The 15,342-nt window shown below is 42.5% G+C and overlaps 1 protein-coding gene across 4 annotated transcripts; it reads right to left on the reverse strand.

The window, feature by feature from the left end:
• Positions 1-1,413: 1,413 nt before the first annotated feature.
• LOC139403879 (excitatory amino acid transporter 2-like) lies at positions 1,414-14,056 on the reverse strand. 4 transcript variants are annotated; one of them, XR_011633800.1, is made up of 11 exons: positions 13,885-14,056; positions 10,945-11,084; positions 9,040-9,192; positions 7,962-8,321; positions 7,733-7,859; positions 7,259-7,492; positions 6,388-6,582; positions 4,146-4,280; positions 3,736-3,946; positions 2,329-2,390; positions 2,139-2,227 (listed from the first exon to the last, which is right to left on the reverse strand). XR_011633800.1 is itself a non-coding variant. In XM_071147058.1 (10 exons), exons 2-10 carry the CDS (start codon positions 11,072-11,074, stop codon positions 2,135-2,137), a joined length of 1,638 nt encoding a protein of 545 aa, XP_071003159.1. In that variant the 5' UTR covers positions 11,075-11,084; positions 13,885-14,056; the 3' UTR covers positions 1,415-2,134. The 4 variants fall into 4 exon arrangements, 3 of the variants coding, with proteins under 3 accessions (XP_071003162.1, XP_071003159.1, XP_071003160.1); XM_071147058.1 differs by lacking the exon at positions 2,329-2,390 and having other exon boundaries at positions 1,415-2,227; XM_071147059.1 differs by having other exon boundaries at positions 2,135-2,390.
• Between the last annotated feature and the right edge of the window lie 1,286 nt (positions 14,057-15,342).

Genomic DNA, 15,342 nt, shown 5'->3' on the forward strand with positions numbered 1-15,342 from the left:
TCTGGGAGATCACCTAAATATCTACCTGGATCTAGTATATGTTATATCCACAAAGTGCAAGGAGGCACTTTGAACATGGAGATGTAAGATAACGCTGCTCTTCAACAGGTTCCGTCCAGAGTGTTTCTGAGACCCAGTACTGCTGTAAAGATCAGTTCCCTATTGAGATTCTACCCAGCATCCACTGCAAGGTTATGGTCTTGTTGTTATATAACCTTACTGGTCCAGGTACAGAGGTTTGTACAGTGCAGTGCTGGACACACACACACACCTGGCTCCAAATAGTCCTATCTGTAATTGCAAGCTACTTTTTTGGTCTTTGTATTTATCATGTTGATACGACATACATTAGAAACAGAACTTTATAAAGGGAGAACCGGCCTTCCTTTCTTTCAGAGTCACAAATGAGCATGCTGGAGATGGAGCTGAACTTTTCAAATCCAAATTGAAGGGCAAATTTTCTGTTGATATGGATTATTTGACTGTAATTAACATTGTCGTAATCATCACGCTGACTGACTGAACAGATTGTGGTTGACAAGGCAAGGTTGTCGTTTAGCATAGAAATACAAAGCACTGACTTTCAGGGCCGACCGGCTTACAAGCCTATATTCCCTCTACCATCTCCTACTCTCCCTCTACCATCTCTCTACCATCTCTTACTCCCTCTACCTACCATCTCTTACTCTCTCTACCATCTCTTACTCTCTCTAACATCTCTTACTCTCTCTACCATCTCTTACTCTCTCTAACTCTCTCTGCCATCTCTTACTCCCTCTACCTACCATCTATTACTCTGTCTTTTGTTCTCTCTCTCTTTTTCACTCTTTCTTTGACACACACATTCACACACACTCGAATGCACGTATACGTTATATACAGACACACAAAAACATATAGAATATATTGATTGTTGGTGTGTTTGTCCTCTTACAGCCAGGGGAGGGAACACATTCAATTCTCTTCCTGCCTCTGCACATGTCTTGTTAATGCTGTCCATATGCACCTTGCGTCGTTGGCTGTCTATAAATACGCAGCAGCCGCATTTGGAGGCATTTAGTGATGTTAAGTCCAGAGGTAAGCTCCAGTGCTTAGAGGCTGATCATGTGTGCCGATGCCAGAGTTTAATCCTCTAAGTCAAAGGTATTGTAGCTCCTTCAACACACCCAACACTTGTTTTTATTCTGTCACTAGGGGGAGCCACATGGTCAACATTCTGTTTCCCTTTGCTGCGGGATGTTGTTACGTTAACGATTTCAGAACCTGTTTGCTGCTATTGGTTGACTGCATCAAGAGGCAGTAGTAAAGTCAAGGGCTTTTTGAGATAGTTCAGTGTTTGCCTTGACGTTTTTGGAATTTTTACATTTTTAAGAAAATGTGCATTACCAAGGCTCTTTAAGTTGTTTTATTCTGAGTGCTATTAGAAGGCAGCAGGTTTTAGATAGCGTCAAAGCCACTCTGGAAACCAAAGAAAAGTGAATCGACCACCACTGAATATCTAGCAACCCCTGGAACATCAAGCGTTTCTGGAACATATTGTTATAAGGTTGTGCAGGGTCAGGAATAGGAATAGTAGTGACTGACAGGAGGGTTCTCCATGGAGGGGCTTCTCATCATAACACTCCTCAACTGGTCCTTGTATACAACTGGCAAGGCCACATCCCATAAGCACACATTCTCTGAACTGCCTCTGGCGCTAACAAAACCCCTACATTTTTTATACATAAAACAGACAGAAGGATTGCTTTTTCCCCAAAAGGTTGAGCAGCAAGAAAAGTGCGGCATTGCGTATATCAGAGAACATGCACTGTCGAGTAAGGTTCAGAATACAACCACCTGAATGGGTCCATTATACTAAACAATGCCTTAAAAATCACCAGCACAGCTTAAGCAATGTCATTTGGAAGTCCTAATCTAATTGTTTAAGATAGGTACAAGTGGATGCGTACCTACGTTGTCTTTGTGGGAGGGGAGCTTCATCCCATAGTCAATGAACTGACCATAGTCAGACCACAGGAAGTAAGACTGATGCACCAAAGCTTGTGATTACAGGGCTAAGTGTGGTTACGTTCTTTATTTTGGTCAGGAAGGGAAGCTTGTGGAAGTCAGGATGAGGTCGGAGCAGGGTGCTGCTTTACTCTCGTTTCCAGGGTTCCTCCTCAACAAGAGAGAAATCTGCAGTGTTGGGGTGGCCGTTGGGGTGGCCGTTTCCATTGCCCATGGATACCTGCAAGCAATTACCAGGGACATCTAACTGTAAGACCAAGGCACAGTCATATTGAAGCTGTCAAAGGGTTTGAGCAGAGAAACCAAGGGGGTAATACTTGCAGGCCATCCTTTTGGTTGAATTTGGTTGGTCGGTTGAATTTTGGTTGAATTGGTTGAATTTACTGGGATTCCCGCAAATTTGGTCCCAATAGAAAGAAAAGAAAAGAAAGAATATTCTCTGAGTACTGAAGCGACAGCAGATACAGAAGATAGATTGAATCCTCTCTGAATACTGAAGCAACAGCAGATACAGAATATAGATTGAATCCTCTCTGAATACTGAAGCGACAGCAGATACAGAAGATAGATTGAATCCTCTCTGAATACTGAAGCGACAGCAGATACAGAATATAGATTGAATCCTCTGAATACTGAAGCGACAGCAGATACAGAATATAGATTGAATCCTCTCTGAATACTGAAGCGACAGCAGATACAGAAGATAGATTGAATATTCTCTGAATACTGAAGCGACAGCAGATACAGAATATAGATTGAATCCTCTCTGAATACTGAAGCGACAGCAGATACAGAAGATAGATTGAATCCTCTCTGAATACTGAAGCGACAGCAGATACAGAAAGATAGATTGAATCCTCTCTGAATACTGAAGCGACAGCAGATACAGAAGATAGATTGAAATGTGTTTTCTCACTGACAGGAGAACGTAAAACATTGATGAGTCAGTTTTGTTTTCTATCTTGGCCATGTATTTTATGGATTCTCTGCCCAACAGAATTACCGGGACAATAATGTTGAATAAATGGATTGTAAGAAAACAACTAAATTACAGTATAAAACAGGGATTAGTAATTGTCCCATGCAAGCAAAGCAATAGAACAATGATCCATGACAAATGGATCAGTAAAATGCTCTGAAAATAAGAGCATGGACTTTTCTTTAAGTTTTTGGTCTAAAAAATAGCTAGCTACAGTAGAAAGAATGATTTTTGACAGGTCCATAATGTGTCTGCCACTGTTTGGATAAACATGATGAAATAGCAGTCTTCATGTGTACCACTAGCCATACAATGTTGATTTAAAAATGCGCCCTAAAACTGAATCGAATCATGTAAGCAGGGCTGCCACAAATACATGTCCAATTAAGAAGAAGAATCCCACTCATGTCACAGATTAATACAAGACATAGGAAGAAAAGTAAAGTGCGGAAAAATGTTTTCAAAAGAAAAATGGTGTCAAAAACATAACATCAGAATGATAGTAAACTGTCGAGCAAAAGTACACAGGTATCACAAAAAACTGCTTTTCCATATAGTTTAGTGAGTGAGTAAATAAATATAAGAGCATATTTATTTAGTTTCTCCACCTTGTAATATTGTTTTCTCCAAAATAACTGTATAAGGTGACATGAATGTATGTCGACATACCAAATGACAAGAGAAGGAAAGGCAGCAATTAGGGGGGAAGTCTACATGCACGTCTCTATATCCTTAAAGATGAAATGTACCTTGCAATCATCTATCATGATTGTGCTGTGGGCTGCAGCGTAAACACACTGGTTGGTGTTGTTCTCGAAGAAGGATTGGGATTTTGTCAACTCAAATTCATCAACTTTTTGCGCGGCGTCAAACGCATCGAGCTCATCTTTGGACAGGTGGTAAACGATACCGGCCCCGTAGGAGTCCCCAACCACGTTGACGGAGGTTCGGAACCGATCCCTGTATTTTTTTTTAGGGTGGGGAGGCAGACACAGAGACAGACAAGTGCAGAAGGTAATCTCTCGGGGGAACAAAGCCGAGGACACTATTTTGAGGAAGACCAGAGTTTTATCCTGAGGTAACAAGAAGATATTCTGTGTGTGTGGAAACATTCTCTGTACGTGTGAATGCAGGTACAAGTGCAAGATTGAGTACTCACAGCAGCCAGTCAACAGCCACCAACAGACTGATGTCTTGGGTGGGTAACCCAACGGCTGTTAGGATCAGTAGCATGGTCACCAATCCAGCACTGGGGATACTGGCCGCTCCCACACTGGCCAAGGTTGCTGTCAGGCTACAGTCAGGATGAGAGATCTCAGTTAATTACACACTGGCCAAGGTTGCTGTCAGGCTACAGTCAGGATGAGAGATCTCAGTCAATTACACAAACATTCATTTCAACCTTATATTGTAGGTACAGTGCCTTGCGAAAGTATTCGGCCCCCTTGAACTTTGCGACCTTTTGCCACATTTCAGGCTTCAAACATAAAGATATAAAACTGTATTTTTTTGTGAAGAATCAACAACAAGTGGGACACAATCATGAAGTGGAACAACATTTATTGGATATTTCAAACTTTTTTAACAAATCAAAAACTGAAAAATTGGCCGTGCAAAATTATTCAGCCCCCTTAAGTTAATACTTTGTAGCGCCACCTTTTGCTGCGATTACAGCTGTAAGTCGCTTGGGGTATGTCTCTATCAGTTTTGCACATCGAGAGACTGAAATGTTTTCCCATTCCTCCTTGCAAAACAGCTCGAGCTCAGTGAGGTTGGATGGAGAGCATTTGTGAACAGCAGTTTTCAGTTCTTTCCACAGATTCTCGATTGGATTCAGGTCTGGACTTTGACTTGGCCATTCTAACACCTGGATATGTTTATTTTTGAACCATTCCATTGTAGATTTTGCTTTATGTTTTGGATCATTGTCTTGTTGGAAGACAAATCTCCGTCCCAGTCTCAGGTCTTTTGCAGACTCCATCAGGTTTTCTTCCAGAATGGTCCTGTATTTGGCTCTATCCATCTTCCCATCAATTTTAACCATCTTCCCTGTCCCTGCTGAAGAAAAGCAGGCCCAAACCATGATGCTGCCACCACCATGTTTGACAGTGGGGATGGTGTGTTCAGCTGTGTTGCTTTTACGCCAAACATAACGTTTTGCATTGTTGCCAAAAAGTTCAATTTTGGTTTCATCTGACCAGAGCACCTTCTTCCACATGTTTGGTGTGTCTCCCAGGTGGCTTGTGGCAAACTTTAAACTACACTTTTTATGGATATCTTTAAGAAATGGCTTTCTTCTTGCCACTCTTCCATAAAGGCCAGATTTGTGCAATATACGACTGATTGTTGTCCTATGGACAGAGTCTCCCACCTCAGCTGTAGATCTCTGCAGTTCATCCAGAGTGATCATGGGCCTCTTGGCTGAATCTCTGATCAGTCTTCTCCTTGTATGAGCTGAAAGTTTAGAGGGACGGCCAGGTCTTGGTAGATTTGCAGTGGTCTGATACTCCTTCCATTTCAATATTATCGCTTGCACAGTGCTCCTTGGGATGTTTAAAGCTTGGGAAATCTTTTTGTATCCAAATCCGGCTTTAAACTTCTTCACAACAGTATCTCGGACCTGCCTGGTGTGTTCCTTGTTCTTCATGATGCTCTCTGCGCTTTTAACGGACCTCTGAGACTATCACAGTGCAGGTGCATTTATACGGAGACTTGATTACACACAGGTGGATTGTATTTATCATCATTAGTCATTTAGGTCAACATTGGATCATTCAGAGATCCTCACTGAACTTCTGGTGAGAGTTTGCTGCACTGAAAGTAAAGGGGCTGAATAATTTTGCACGCCCAAGTTAAAAAAGTTTGAAATATCCAATAAATGTCGTTCCACTTCATGATTGTGTCCCACTTGTTGTTGATTCTTCACAAAAAACTACAGTTTTATATCTTTATGTTTGAAGCCTGAAATGTGGCAAAAGGTCGCAAAGTTCAAGGGGGCCGAATACTTTCGCAAGGCACTGTACATGAATAAAAATGTTTTGTCAAGGTCAATAGATCATATATAGGGCACCTTGTTTTGAACAATCATGTCACATGACCTGAATTTTAACCTTTATTTAACGGGTTTTCAACAAATGGTCCCTTTTCTTATTATGTCAGATGGGCCAGCACCATTCTCCAGCACTGTGCTCCAGCACCGTCCTCCAGCACCGTCCTCCAGCACCATCCTCCAGCACCATCCTCCAGCACCATGTTCCAGTACCATGCTCAGATAATTGCTTTTATTTTTGGTGTAAATCTAATGTCTGGAACAGGCTTAAAATAAAGATTAAATCCTAGGTCATGTGTCATGATAGTCCAAAACACAGGGCCCTAGTCATGTAGGATTGGAAGTGTCCTACCTGACAGTGACGATCTGGCCGTAGTCGAGGTCGATGTTATTCATCTGGGCGATGAAGATGGCTGCCACGGCCTCGTAAAGCGCAGTGCCGTCCATGTTGATAGTGGCGCCCACGGGGAGCACGAATCGCGTCACTCGCTTATCGATGCCCAAGTTCTCCTCCAGACAGCGGAATGTGACTGGCAGGGTACCAGCACTGAGAGACGGGTACAGAACTTGTACTTAATACATATCACAAGACTTGGAAATGTATTAAACACTGAATTTACATAATATCTATATTATGCATTGAGCATTATGTTCCCTCAAAGGGTGACTTTTAAAGGGTCTTACTTTAAGCAGTAAGATTAGTCGACAAGAGTCTAACTACATTGTGGTAGCTAAGCTCTACAAATCTGGTGTCATGCATGAAGGTATCAGACGACCCGTGAAATGTGGACACCCCTCTAGGGCATGAACCACATCTCTGTTGCTGTTATCATCTCAGTGTGAGCTTCGGCTGTGGCTCAAAACCTACTCTGTCATACAATCTATCCAATAGGTTGGGTAATGCAGAGCCCTTAATATAAATGAACTATTTATCCTAACCTAAGCAAAGGTTTTTAATCTTTGAAAGCAACTTTGCGCTGTGTGCACCACGAATAACATTACTCTTGTTTTTAGTTTATCTGTAGAGTGGAGACAAAACAAGCAAGGTCAAGGCATCTTGTTTTGTCTGTCTTATCGTAAACAAGCAGAATGGGTTCTAGAATGGGTTCTAGAATGGGTTCTAGAATGGGTTCTGGGAAAGGCAATAATAAGTATGACAGAGGGAAAAGGGAGTGTGACAGAGAAGAAGTGAATAGGTTAGAGAATGGGTTTGGGTCTTGTACCTAGATGCTGTCCCAATAGCGGTGACCCAGGCCTGGAAGATTCCCATGAAGAAGACATAGGGGTTTTTCTTCACGATGACTAAGTATATTAGCGGTAGAAATATGGCACCGTGGATGACAAGGCCCACGATCACGGTCACCATGTACATTCCCAGTTGCCTGGCAACCATTTCCAGATCATCGATTGAGATGATCTTCCCACAGATGAGACAGGCGATACCGAAAGGGGAATACCTGGGAGAGACCTTGGTGAGATTAGTTTTGCAGTTTGGTAAAACTAATGAAAGGTCAATAGTGGTATCTAATTGGGAATATTGGGGCAAACATGTACATTGGGGGCTAATTTCCTGTAATAAATAACACTTTTCTCCTTTGGCTACAGTGACTAGAGTGGACTTGCTAGAATGCCTGTTATTTTAGAGGGGGGGGGGGGGGGGGGTGGAGGTATATAACTCTAGAGAGGATAAGACTTACCACATAATCATGCCAACAATCCTCATGACGATCTCGTTGAGAACGTTAAAAAACTCCAGCATGAGCTTGGCCTTTTCTCCCATCTTCCCCATGATTATCCCGAAAGCCACAAAGAAACCGATCAAACCTACAGTTTCAAAAGGAGGCAAAAAGTGTCAAATCAATTATTTGGACTGCTAAGACAATCATTCATTCCAGTTAAGAGCATGTTTTCTATAAGTGTACCAACCTAGCACATTCATCCCACTCTTGTACTGAAGACCCCTTTTGATGGTAAACTGTGGTGGACCCCTGGTCCTGTTGGTAGGTACGGGGACTTTTGTGGTGACTGTCTGGATCTGCTGGAAGCAGGCCTGAACCAGGTTTTCTGGGAAAAGGTTTCGAATTAGATCGAAGAAGGCGTCCAGACTGGAGACGTCGTCGTTCTTCTTGCCAGGCCCGAGGTTGGACTTCAGCTTGGGGTTACCTGGGTGGATGAGCAGCACCAGAATGACACCCAGAGCGGCAGCGATGACTGTGGTGGACATGTAGTACACCATGGCTCGGGTGCCCAGGCGGCCACTGGACTTGGCATCCAACCCTGCCAGTCCTGGAGTGGGAGAGAGGTGAGAGAGGCCCGCAGTTCAACAACCGGTTACTACAGAAGATATGCATTCCAGATACTCTAGTGATAAATGCAGTGGCGGCTGCTGAGGGGAGGAAAGCTCATAATAATGTCATGGAACAGAGGAAATGGAACGGCACCAAACAGGTGTTTGATACCATTCCACTGATTCCGCTCCAGTCATTACCACGAGCCTGTCCTCCCTGATTAAGGTGCCACCAACCTCCTGTGGATAAATGCTATAATAACACTCTAACGTACAATGCCTCTAGTGCTACTACAGACACACGCTAGCAAACGCACTCTACACACACGTATACTGTAGTACATTGTCATATTGTTGTATGGTGATATTATACATTTTGTATTGTAGATATGTAGTGGTGTAATAATGTTATATGATGTACTGTTTATCTTTATTTTTATGTGTGATGTAAGCGCCTAAATGTGTTTGGACCCAAGGAAGAGTATCTGCTGCCTTGGCAGGAACTAATGGGGATCCATAATAAACACCAGGAAGAGTAGCTGCTGCCTTGGCAGGAACTAATGGGGGTCCATAATAAACACCAGGAAGAGTAGCTGCTGCCTTGGCAGGAACTAATGGGGATCCATAATAAACACCAGGAAGAGTAGCTGCTGCCTTGGCAGGAACTAATGGGGATCCATGATAAATACATATGATGGCAGGGTTCTGGCCTCCCACCTGTGATGAGACTGGAGATGATCAGGGGCAGGATGAGCATCTTCAGCATCCTCATCAGGATGTCTCCTGGGAAGGAGATGATCATGACCACATCAGGGGGGAGCGGCGACATGGGACGCAGTAGTATTCCAGAAACAGAGCCTGTGATCACACCTAGAACACAGAGAGAGAACCCACAGTCATATCAACTGGCCCTCTCATTGGTTTTCTGTTGCATGATTTAGAACCACACACACCGAGCTGTTTGTATTCATACACATCAGCTGGTGTTTATACCCTGAACACAACAAGCTCTACCTCGGCTCTCGCTACACTTTCACCCAGAAGTTTTAGGCAACCTTATGTACTGTGAGGGATGGGAGGTGACTAAGTGCAGAAAAACTAAATTATATCAAAACTAAATTATATCAAACCCCGCACTTTTCATTGTTAAAGATACAATCCGGGATCTTAAGAACTTACTAATTTGTAAAATATTGTATGAATTTGAATTTGTAACAAAAAATATGAGTTGCAAAAAACACTTAACTTCATACAGACTTAACATACAAAATAGATGACGTAGAACACAATTGCGCACAATTTTCAGGAACCCATTTTGGCTCATTAGCATTAGTTTCAAAACTACTGACTGAAAGTATACACATCTAAACAACAGGCTAACTTACCAAGACAGTAACAACCAGACACATCTAAACAACAGGCTAACTTACCAAGACAGTAACAACCAGACACATCTAAACAACAGGCTAACTTACCAAGACAGTAACAACCAGACACATCTAAACAACCGGCTAACTTACCAAGACAGTAACAACCAGACACATCTAAACAACAGGCTAACTTACCAAGACAGTAACAACCAGACACATCTAAACAACAGGCTAACTTACCAAGACAGTAACAACCAGACACATCTAAACAACAGGCTAACTTACCAAGACAGTAACAACCAGACACATCTAAACAACAGGCTAACTTACCAAGACAGTAACAACCAGACACATCTAAACAACAGGCTAACTTACCAAGACAGTAACAACCAGACACATCTAAACAACAGGCTAACTTACCAAGACAGTAACAACCAGACACATCTAAACAACAGGCTAACTTACCAAGACAGTAACAACCAGACACATCTAAACAACAGGCTAACTTACCAAGACAGTAACAACCAGACACATCTAAACAACCGGCTAACTTAACAAGACAGTAACAACCAGACACATCTAAACAACAGGCTAACTTACCAAGACAGCAACAACCAGACACATCTAAACAACAGGCTAACTTAACAAGACAGTAACAACCAGACACATCTAAACAACAGGCTAACTTACCAAGACAGTAACAACCAGACACATCTAAACAACCGGCTAACTTATCAAGACAGTAACAACCAGACACATACAGTAACAACCAGACACATCTAAACAACCGGCTAACTTATCAAGACAGTAACATCTATACAACAGGCTAACTTACCAAGACAGTAACATCTATATGACAGGCTAACTTACCAAGACAGTAACATCTATACAACAGGCTAACTTACCAAGACAGTAACATCTATACAACAGGCTAACTTACCAAGACAGTAACATCTATACAACAGGCTAACTTACCAAGACAGTAACATCTATACGACAGGTTAACTAACCAAGACAGTAACAACCACAGACACATTTAAACAACAAGCAAACTTAACAAGACAGTAACAACCAGTCACCTCTAAACGACTGGCTGACTTACCAAGACAGTAACATCTATACGACAGGCTAACTTACCAAGACAGTAACATCTATACGACAGGTTAACTTACCAAGACAGTAACATCTATGCAACAGGCTAACTTACAAAGACAGTAACAAGCAGACACATCTATAGGACAGACTAACTTACCAAGGATGGTGAGGAAAAGGACCAAGTTATTCATGATTTTGCTGCATATTCCCCAACACATAGGCTGAGGAGGCTCCACGATGGGCTCCAAATGGCTTTCATGCATTCTGACCTCCACTTGCCTCTGCATTGTGTTGGCACTAGAGAGAGAGAGAGATAGATAGGAGGTTTATTCATTTACTCCTCCTTGACCCATAATGCCTAGCTGTGTCGACAGGTATTACCATATTTGCTCCAGTGAAAAGGTCACTGATGCAGCACACCACAAGAGTTTGATGTGGCTTCTTGTCCATCTGTAATAATGGCTCGGGAACTGATGGCAAACAGAATGATAATGTATTCATACTATCACAAAGATGTATGAGGGAGAGGAGACTGAACGAGTGGGTAGAGAGAGAGACATGGGAGATGTGAGTAGATGTATGAGGGAGAGGAGACTGAACGACTGGGTAGAGAGAGAGACATGGGAGATGTGAGTAGATGTATGAGGGAGAGGAGACTGAACGAGTGGGTAGAGAGAGAGACATGGGAGATGTGAGTAGATGTATGAGGGAGAGGAGACTGAACGACTGGGTAGAGAGAGAGACATGGGAGATGTGAGTATGTAAATCATTCTAATTATATTTTTCCAAATCATTTGTATATTGTCAAAAACAATTATCTGCACTCTTATTTGTTGTATTATTTTGGGAGGGTGACCACATTTCCCCGACTTTGAATACTACTGACGTAGCCCCTCGTATTAGTGAAAAGGCTCCACTTGAAACAAATGTTTATTTTTAGAGGGTTCACCTATTGGGACAATTCAAGGTGTGACAACTTCTTTTCTAAGTGTACCTTGGGGCTTGATACCTGATATCTTGGTTTCAAAGCACACCAGTTATTTATTTATTTTTAGGCAAGTCAGTTAAGAAGAATTTCTTATTTACAATGACGGCCTACCCCAGCCAAACTTGGACGATGCAGGGCCAATTGGGCGCCGCCCTATGGGACTCCACCTCGTATTAGTGAAAGGGTTCACGGCCGGATATGATGCAGCCTGGATTCAAACCAGGGACTGTAGTGACGCCTCTTGCACTGAGACGCAGTGCCTTAGACTGTTGCAACACTCAGGAGCCCACCATGACTTGTGTGTTAGTACAGTATGTGTGTGTGTCCAGTGTCTGTCGACAGCAACTGACTTAAACTTAACGTCTGTTATCTCTGCCCTCTGATCTGGGCCAGTCTGAGGATGCAGTGATTTTCCAGTGAATGGAGTTTCTTCGTAATCTTATTCCTCTGAGATGGAAGTCTTCACTTTCAGGTCATGCCCCCATCTCACACTCCTCACACTCCTCCCTCCATCTCTCTACCTAATCGCCTAATCACGTCACCACAGCAACAAGTCTCCCAGCTTTGTTGTGGTCTGGCTTATTAAAAGCTCTTCAACTTAAAGGTCCCCGACAGTCCCTACTCCTAGCATCATTTAAATCACATCTCTTAGGGTGTATAACCTTGTGTGCTATTGCGTAACTTTGTCCCCTCCACCATTCTGGAACATCTGTGTGTTGTCACCGTGTCCCGTATTGTTTCATATTTACACTAACACACACTGTCAATACCGTCCATTTCCTGAGATGGAACTTTCTACTGGGTCCCCCTGCTACACTGTTACATCCACAGAACCAAAGACGTGACGGCGAGGCAGTTAATAGGTTGTGACTGGCAAATCAATCAGAGGCTGTCTGACACACAGTGCCCGGACATAAGCCTGTTAAGGCCGACAAAATTAGCCTGTCAAGCACACCAGTGGTTTAGTTACATAACCTCTCAGGGGTGACCCAGGAACTGTCAAGGTGTGCCAAGCTGCGATTAGACCGTCTTGAGCAAGGGATTACTGTTTGATTCACAGATTCAGAAATACAGATTCACAATACATACAAATGAAATCACATATTTAAAAAACACAATTATTCACACAGCTCTTTGGCAAGAAATGGTCCCCTCACCAAGAGTCATCCATACAGCCTATCTGCTCTATGGTGCATCAGTACCAAAAGCTTTTACGTTCAAAGCCTAAACAATATATCGCTACAGTCAACTGAAGCCTGACTGTAGCAATTGTAAAGCACTTGAATCAGGATCCAGGGCACATACGATTTGCTAATGTCATTATGTGTCTCATTAGATAGGGTACATCTCATTGAGCTGGATGGTTCTCAAGGCCACCTGGCTGGGTTGGTGCAGATGAGGTCAAATGGGAGAGTGTCTCAGCTCTCTCACCAGAAAGGGATGACCTCTGATTACCAAAGGTCAAATGACAATACATGAAGAATGATCAGACAAGTCACAGACGCCGAAGCATGTTCCCTTTTTGCGTCAGGTGACAACAACGATACTGTGATGAGGAAATTCTACTCAACAATACTGTAGCGTAATACTGTGATGAGGAAATTCTACTCAACAATACTGTTGCATAATACTGTGATGAGGACATTCTACTCAACAATACTGTAGCGTAATACTGTGATGAGGAAATTCTACTCAACAATACTGTTGCATAATACTGTGATGAGGAAATTCTACTCAACAATACTGTAGCATAATACTGTGATGAGGACATTCTACTCAACAATACTGTTGCATAATACTGTGATGAGGAAATTCTACTCAACAATACTGTTGCATAATACTGTGATGAGGAAATTCTACTCAACAATACTGTTGCATAATACTGTGATGAGGAAATTCTACTCAACAATACTGTAGCGTAATACTGTGATGAGGAAATTCTACTCAACAATACTGTTGCATAATACTGTGAGATGCAAACTTTCAATCAGGCCTTCAAAAATCCATGACAGCAACTGCCTCTAAAATAAATACAGCACGGTAACAGTAGAATGTGGAAAATGTTTCAAACCTTTCATATTCAATTAAAACCCTTTACATTTAGCTTACCTGTAGTTGTTGTCTGGAATTTGGAATGGAAGGTGGCGTACTAAAGAGTCACTACTCAGTCAGCCATGGGCTGCAAGGATAGAGTCAAAGAAAGGAAGGGAAATTCACGGTCTATCCATCTCGGAGATTCAGTGAAGATCCACAAACGTATGAAGGTCCCCCCTTGTCCCTTAAATAATGTATGGAATGAGGAATGTAGAAATCTGGAGGCTATGCGGGAGTAGATCTCAAGAAGAAAGCCAGCAGCACCTTCTCAGCATCCAATCGAAATACAGTGAGTTAATCAGCAATGCCCATGGAAGACTGAGAATGGCATCCGCAGTCCCTGAAGTCGACTCATCCAAGCATGTGTGTAGACCTGAAGTGACCGACCTGCAGGCTGGACTGTGGGCTCCACGTTCAGCTTCATTGTAAGCAGCGAGTGAAATCCTTGGTGCCCTCCTCTTTCTCCTTCTCTACCTGTCTAATCCGTCCTTAAAGCATGCGCTGTAAGGCTTTTCAATCGGATGTGAGGCGGGATAAAGACGCACGAGATTCTCAAAACAATCAAAGCAGGCCTGCAAGCCAAGTGCTCAAGAAAAGGAACACTTGGCTGTTGCATTGAAGAGACATGTGCGTTGTATAGCCAACCCAGATGCAAACAAAGAGGAGAGGGAAGTTGGAGTAGTAATGAATCAGACAAGATGGGCTCCTTCAACTCACCACTGCATTGGTTGACATGACTGACCAGTGGCTCAATGCTATGGATAATGGCAGGTTTGTAGGTGTACTATTTTTAGATTTCAGTGCAGTATTTGATTTAGTGGATCATGAAATTATTTTGACAAAATGAATGCATTATGGTTTTAAGGAGGTAGCATTGAATTGGGTACAGTCATATCTAACTGACAGGAAACAGTCTACCTATATCAATTGTTCATTTTCTTCCCCTAATGTGTTAAACTGTGGAATACCGCAGGGCAGCTGCCTTGGGCCACTTCTCTACTTAATATACACCAACGACCTTCCCTATGCCGTGGTTGAAACTCAAGCTACTATATTTGCAGATGATACTACAATTTATGCAGCAAGACAATCGGTTCAACAGGTACAGCAAGCTTTGCAAGGAGATTTGCAGATTATCAGGAAATGGGTTTGCCAAAACAAACTTGCTTTAAGCACCAAGAAAACCAAAGTTATGTTGGTCTGTTCAACTAGGAAAAGGCCAAAACAGCATGGGATACAATTAAGTATGGGAGGAGTACAAATTGAAGAAGTGGCAGAAACCAAACTACTGGGAGTGCAGCTAGACAACTGCTTATCATGGTCGTCTCAAATAACTAATCTATGTAAAAAAAAATATTAAAACAGCATGCATAATCAGAAGGATAGCTAAATATTTACCAGGAAAAATCCTTCAGCAAATAACACAGGCATTGGTTGAGAGTCAAGTGAACTATTGTTCGGTGGTCTGGGGAA

This window comes from Oncorhynchus clarkii, unplaced genomic scaffold (genome assembly GCF_045791955.1).
Source record: "Oncorhynchus clarkii lewisi isolate Uvic-CL-2024 unplaced genomic scaffold, UVic_Ocla_1.0 unplaced_contig_12719_pilon_pilon, whole genome shotgun sequence".
Taxonomy (NCBI): domain Eukaryota; kingdom Metazoa; phylum Chordata; class Actinopteri; order Salmoniformes; family Salmonidae; genus Oncorhynchus; species Oncorhynchus clarkii.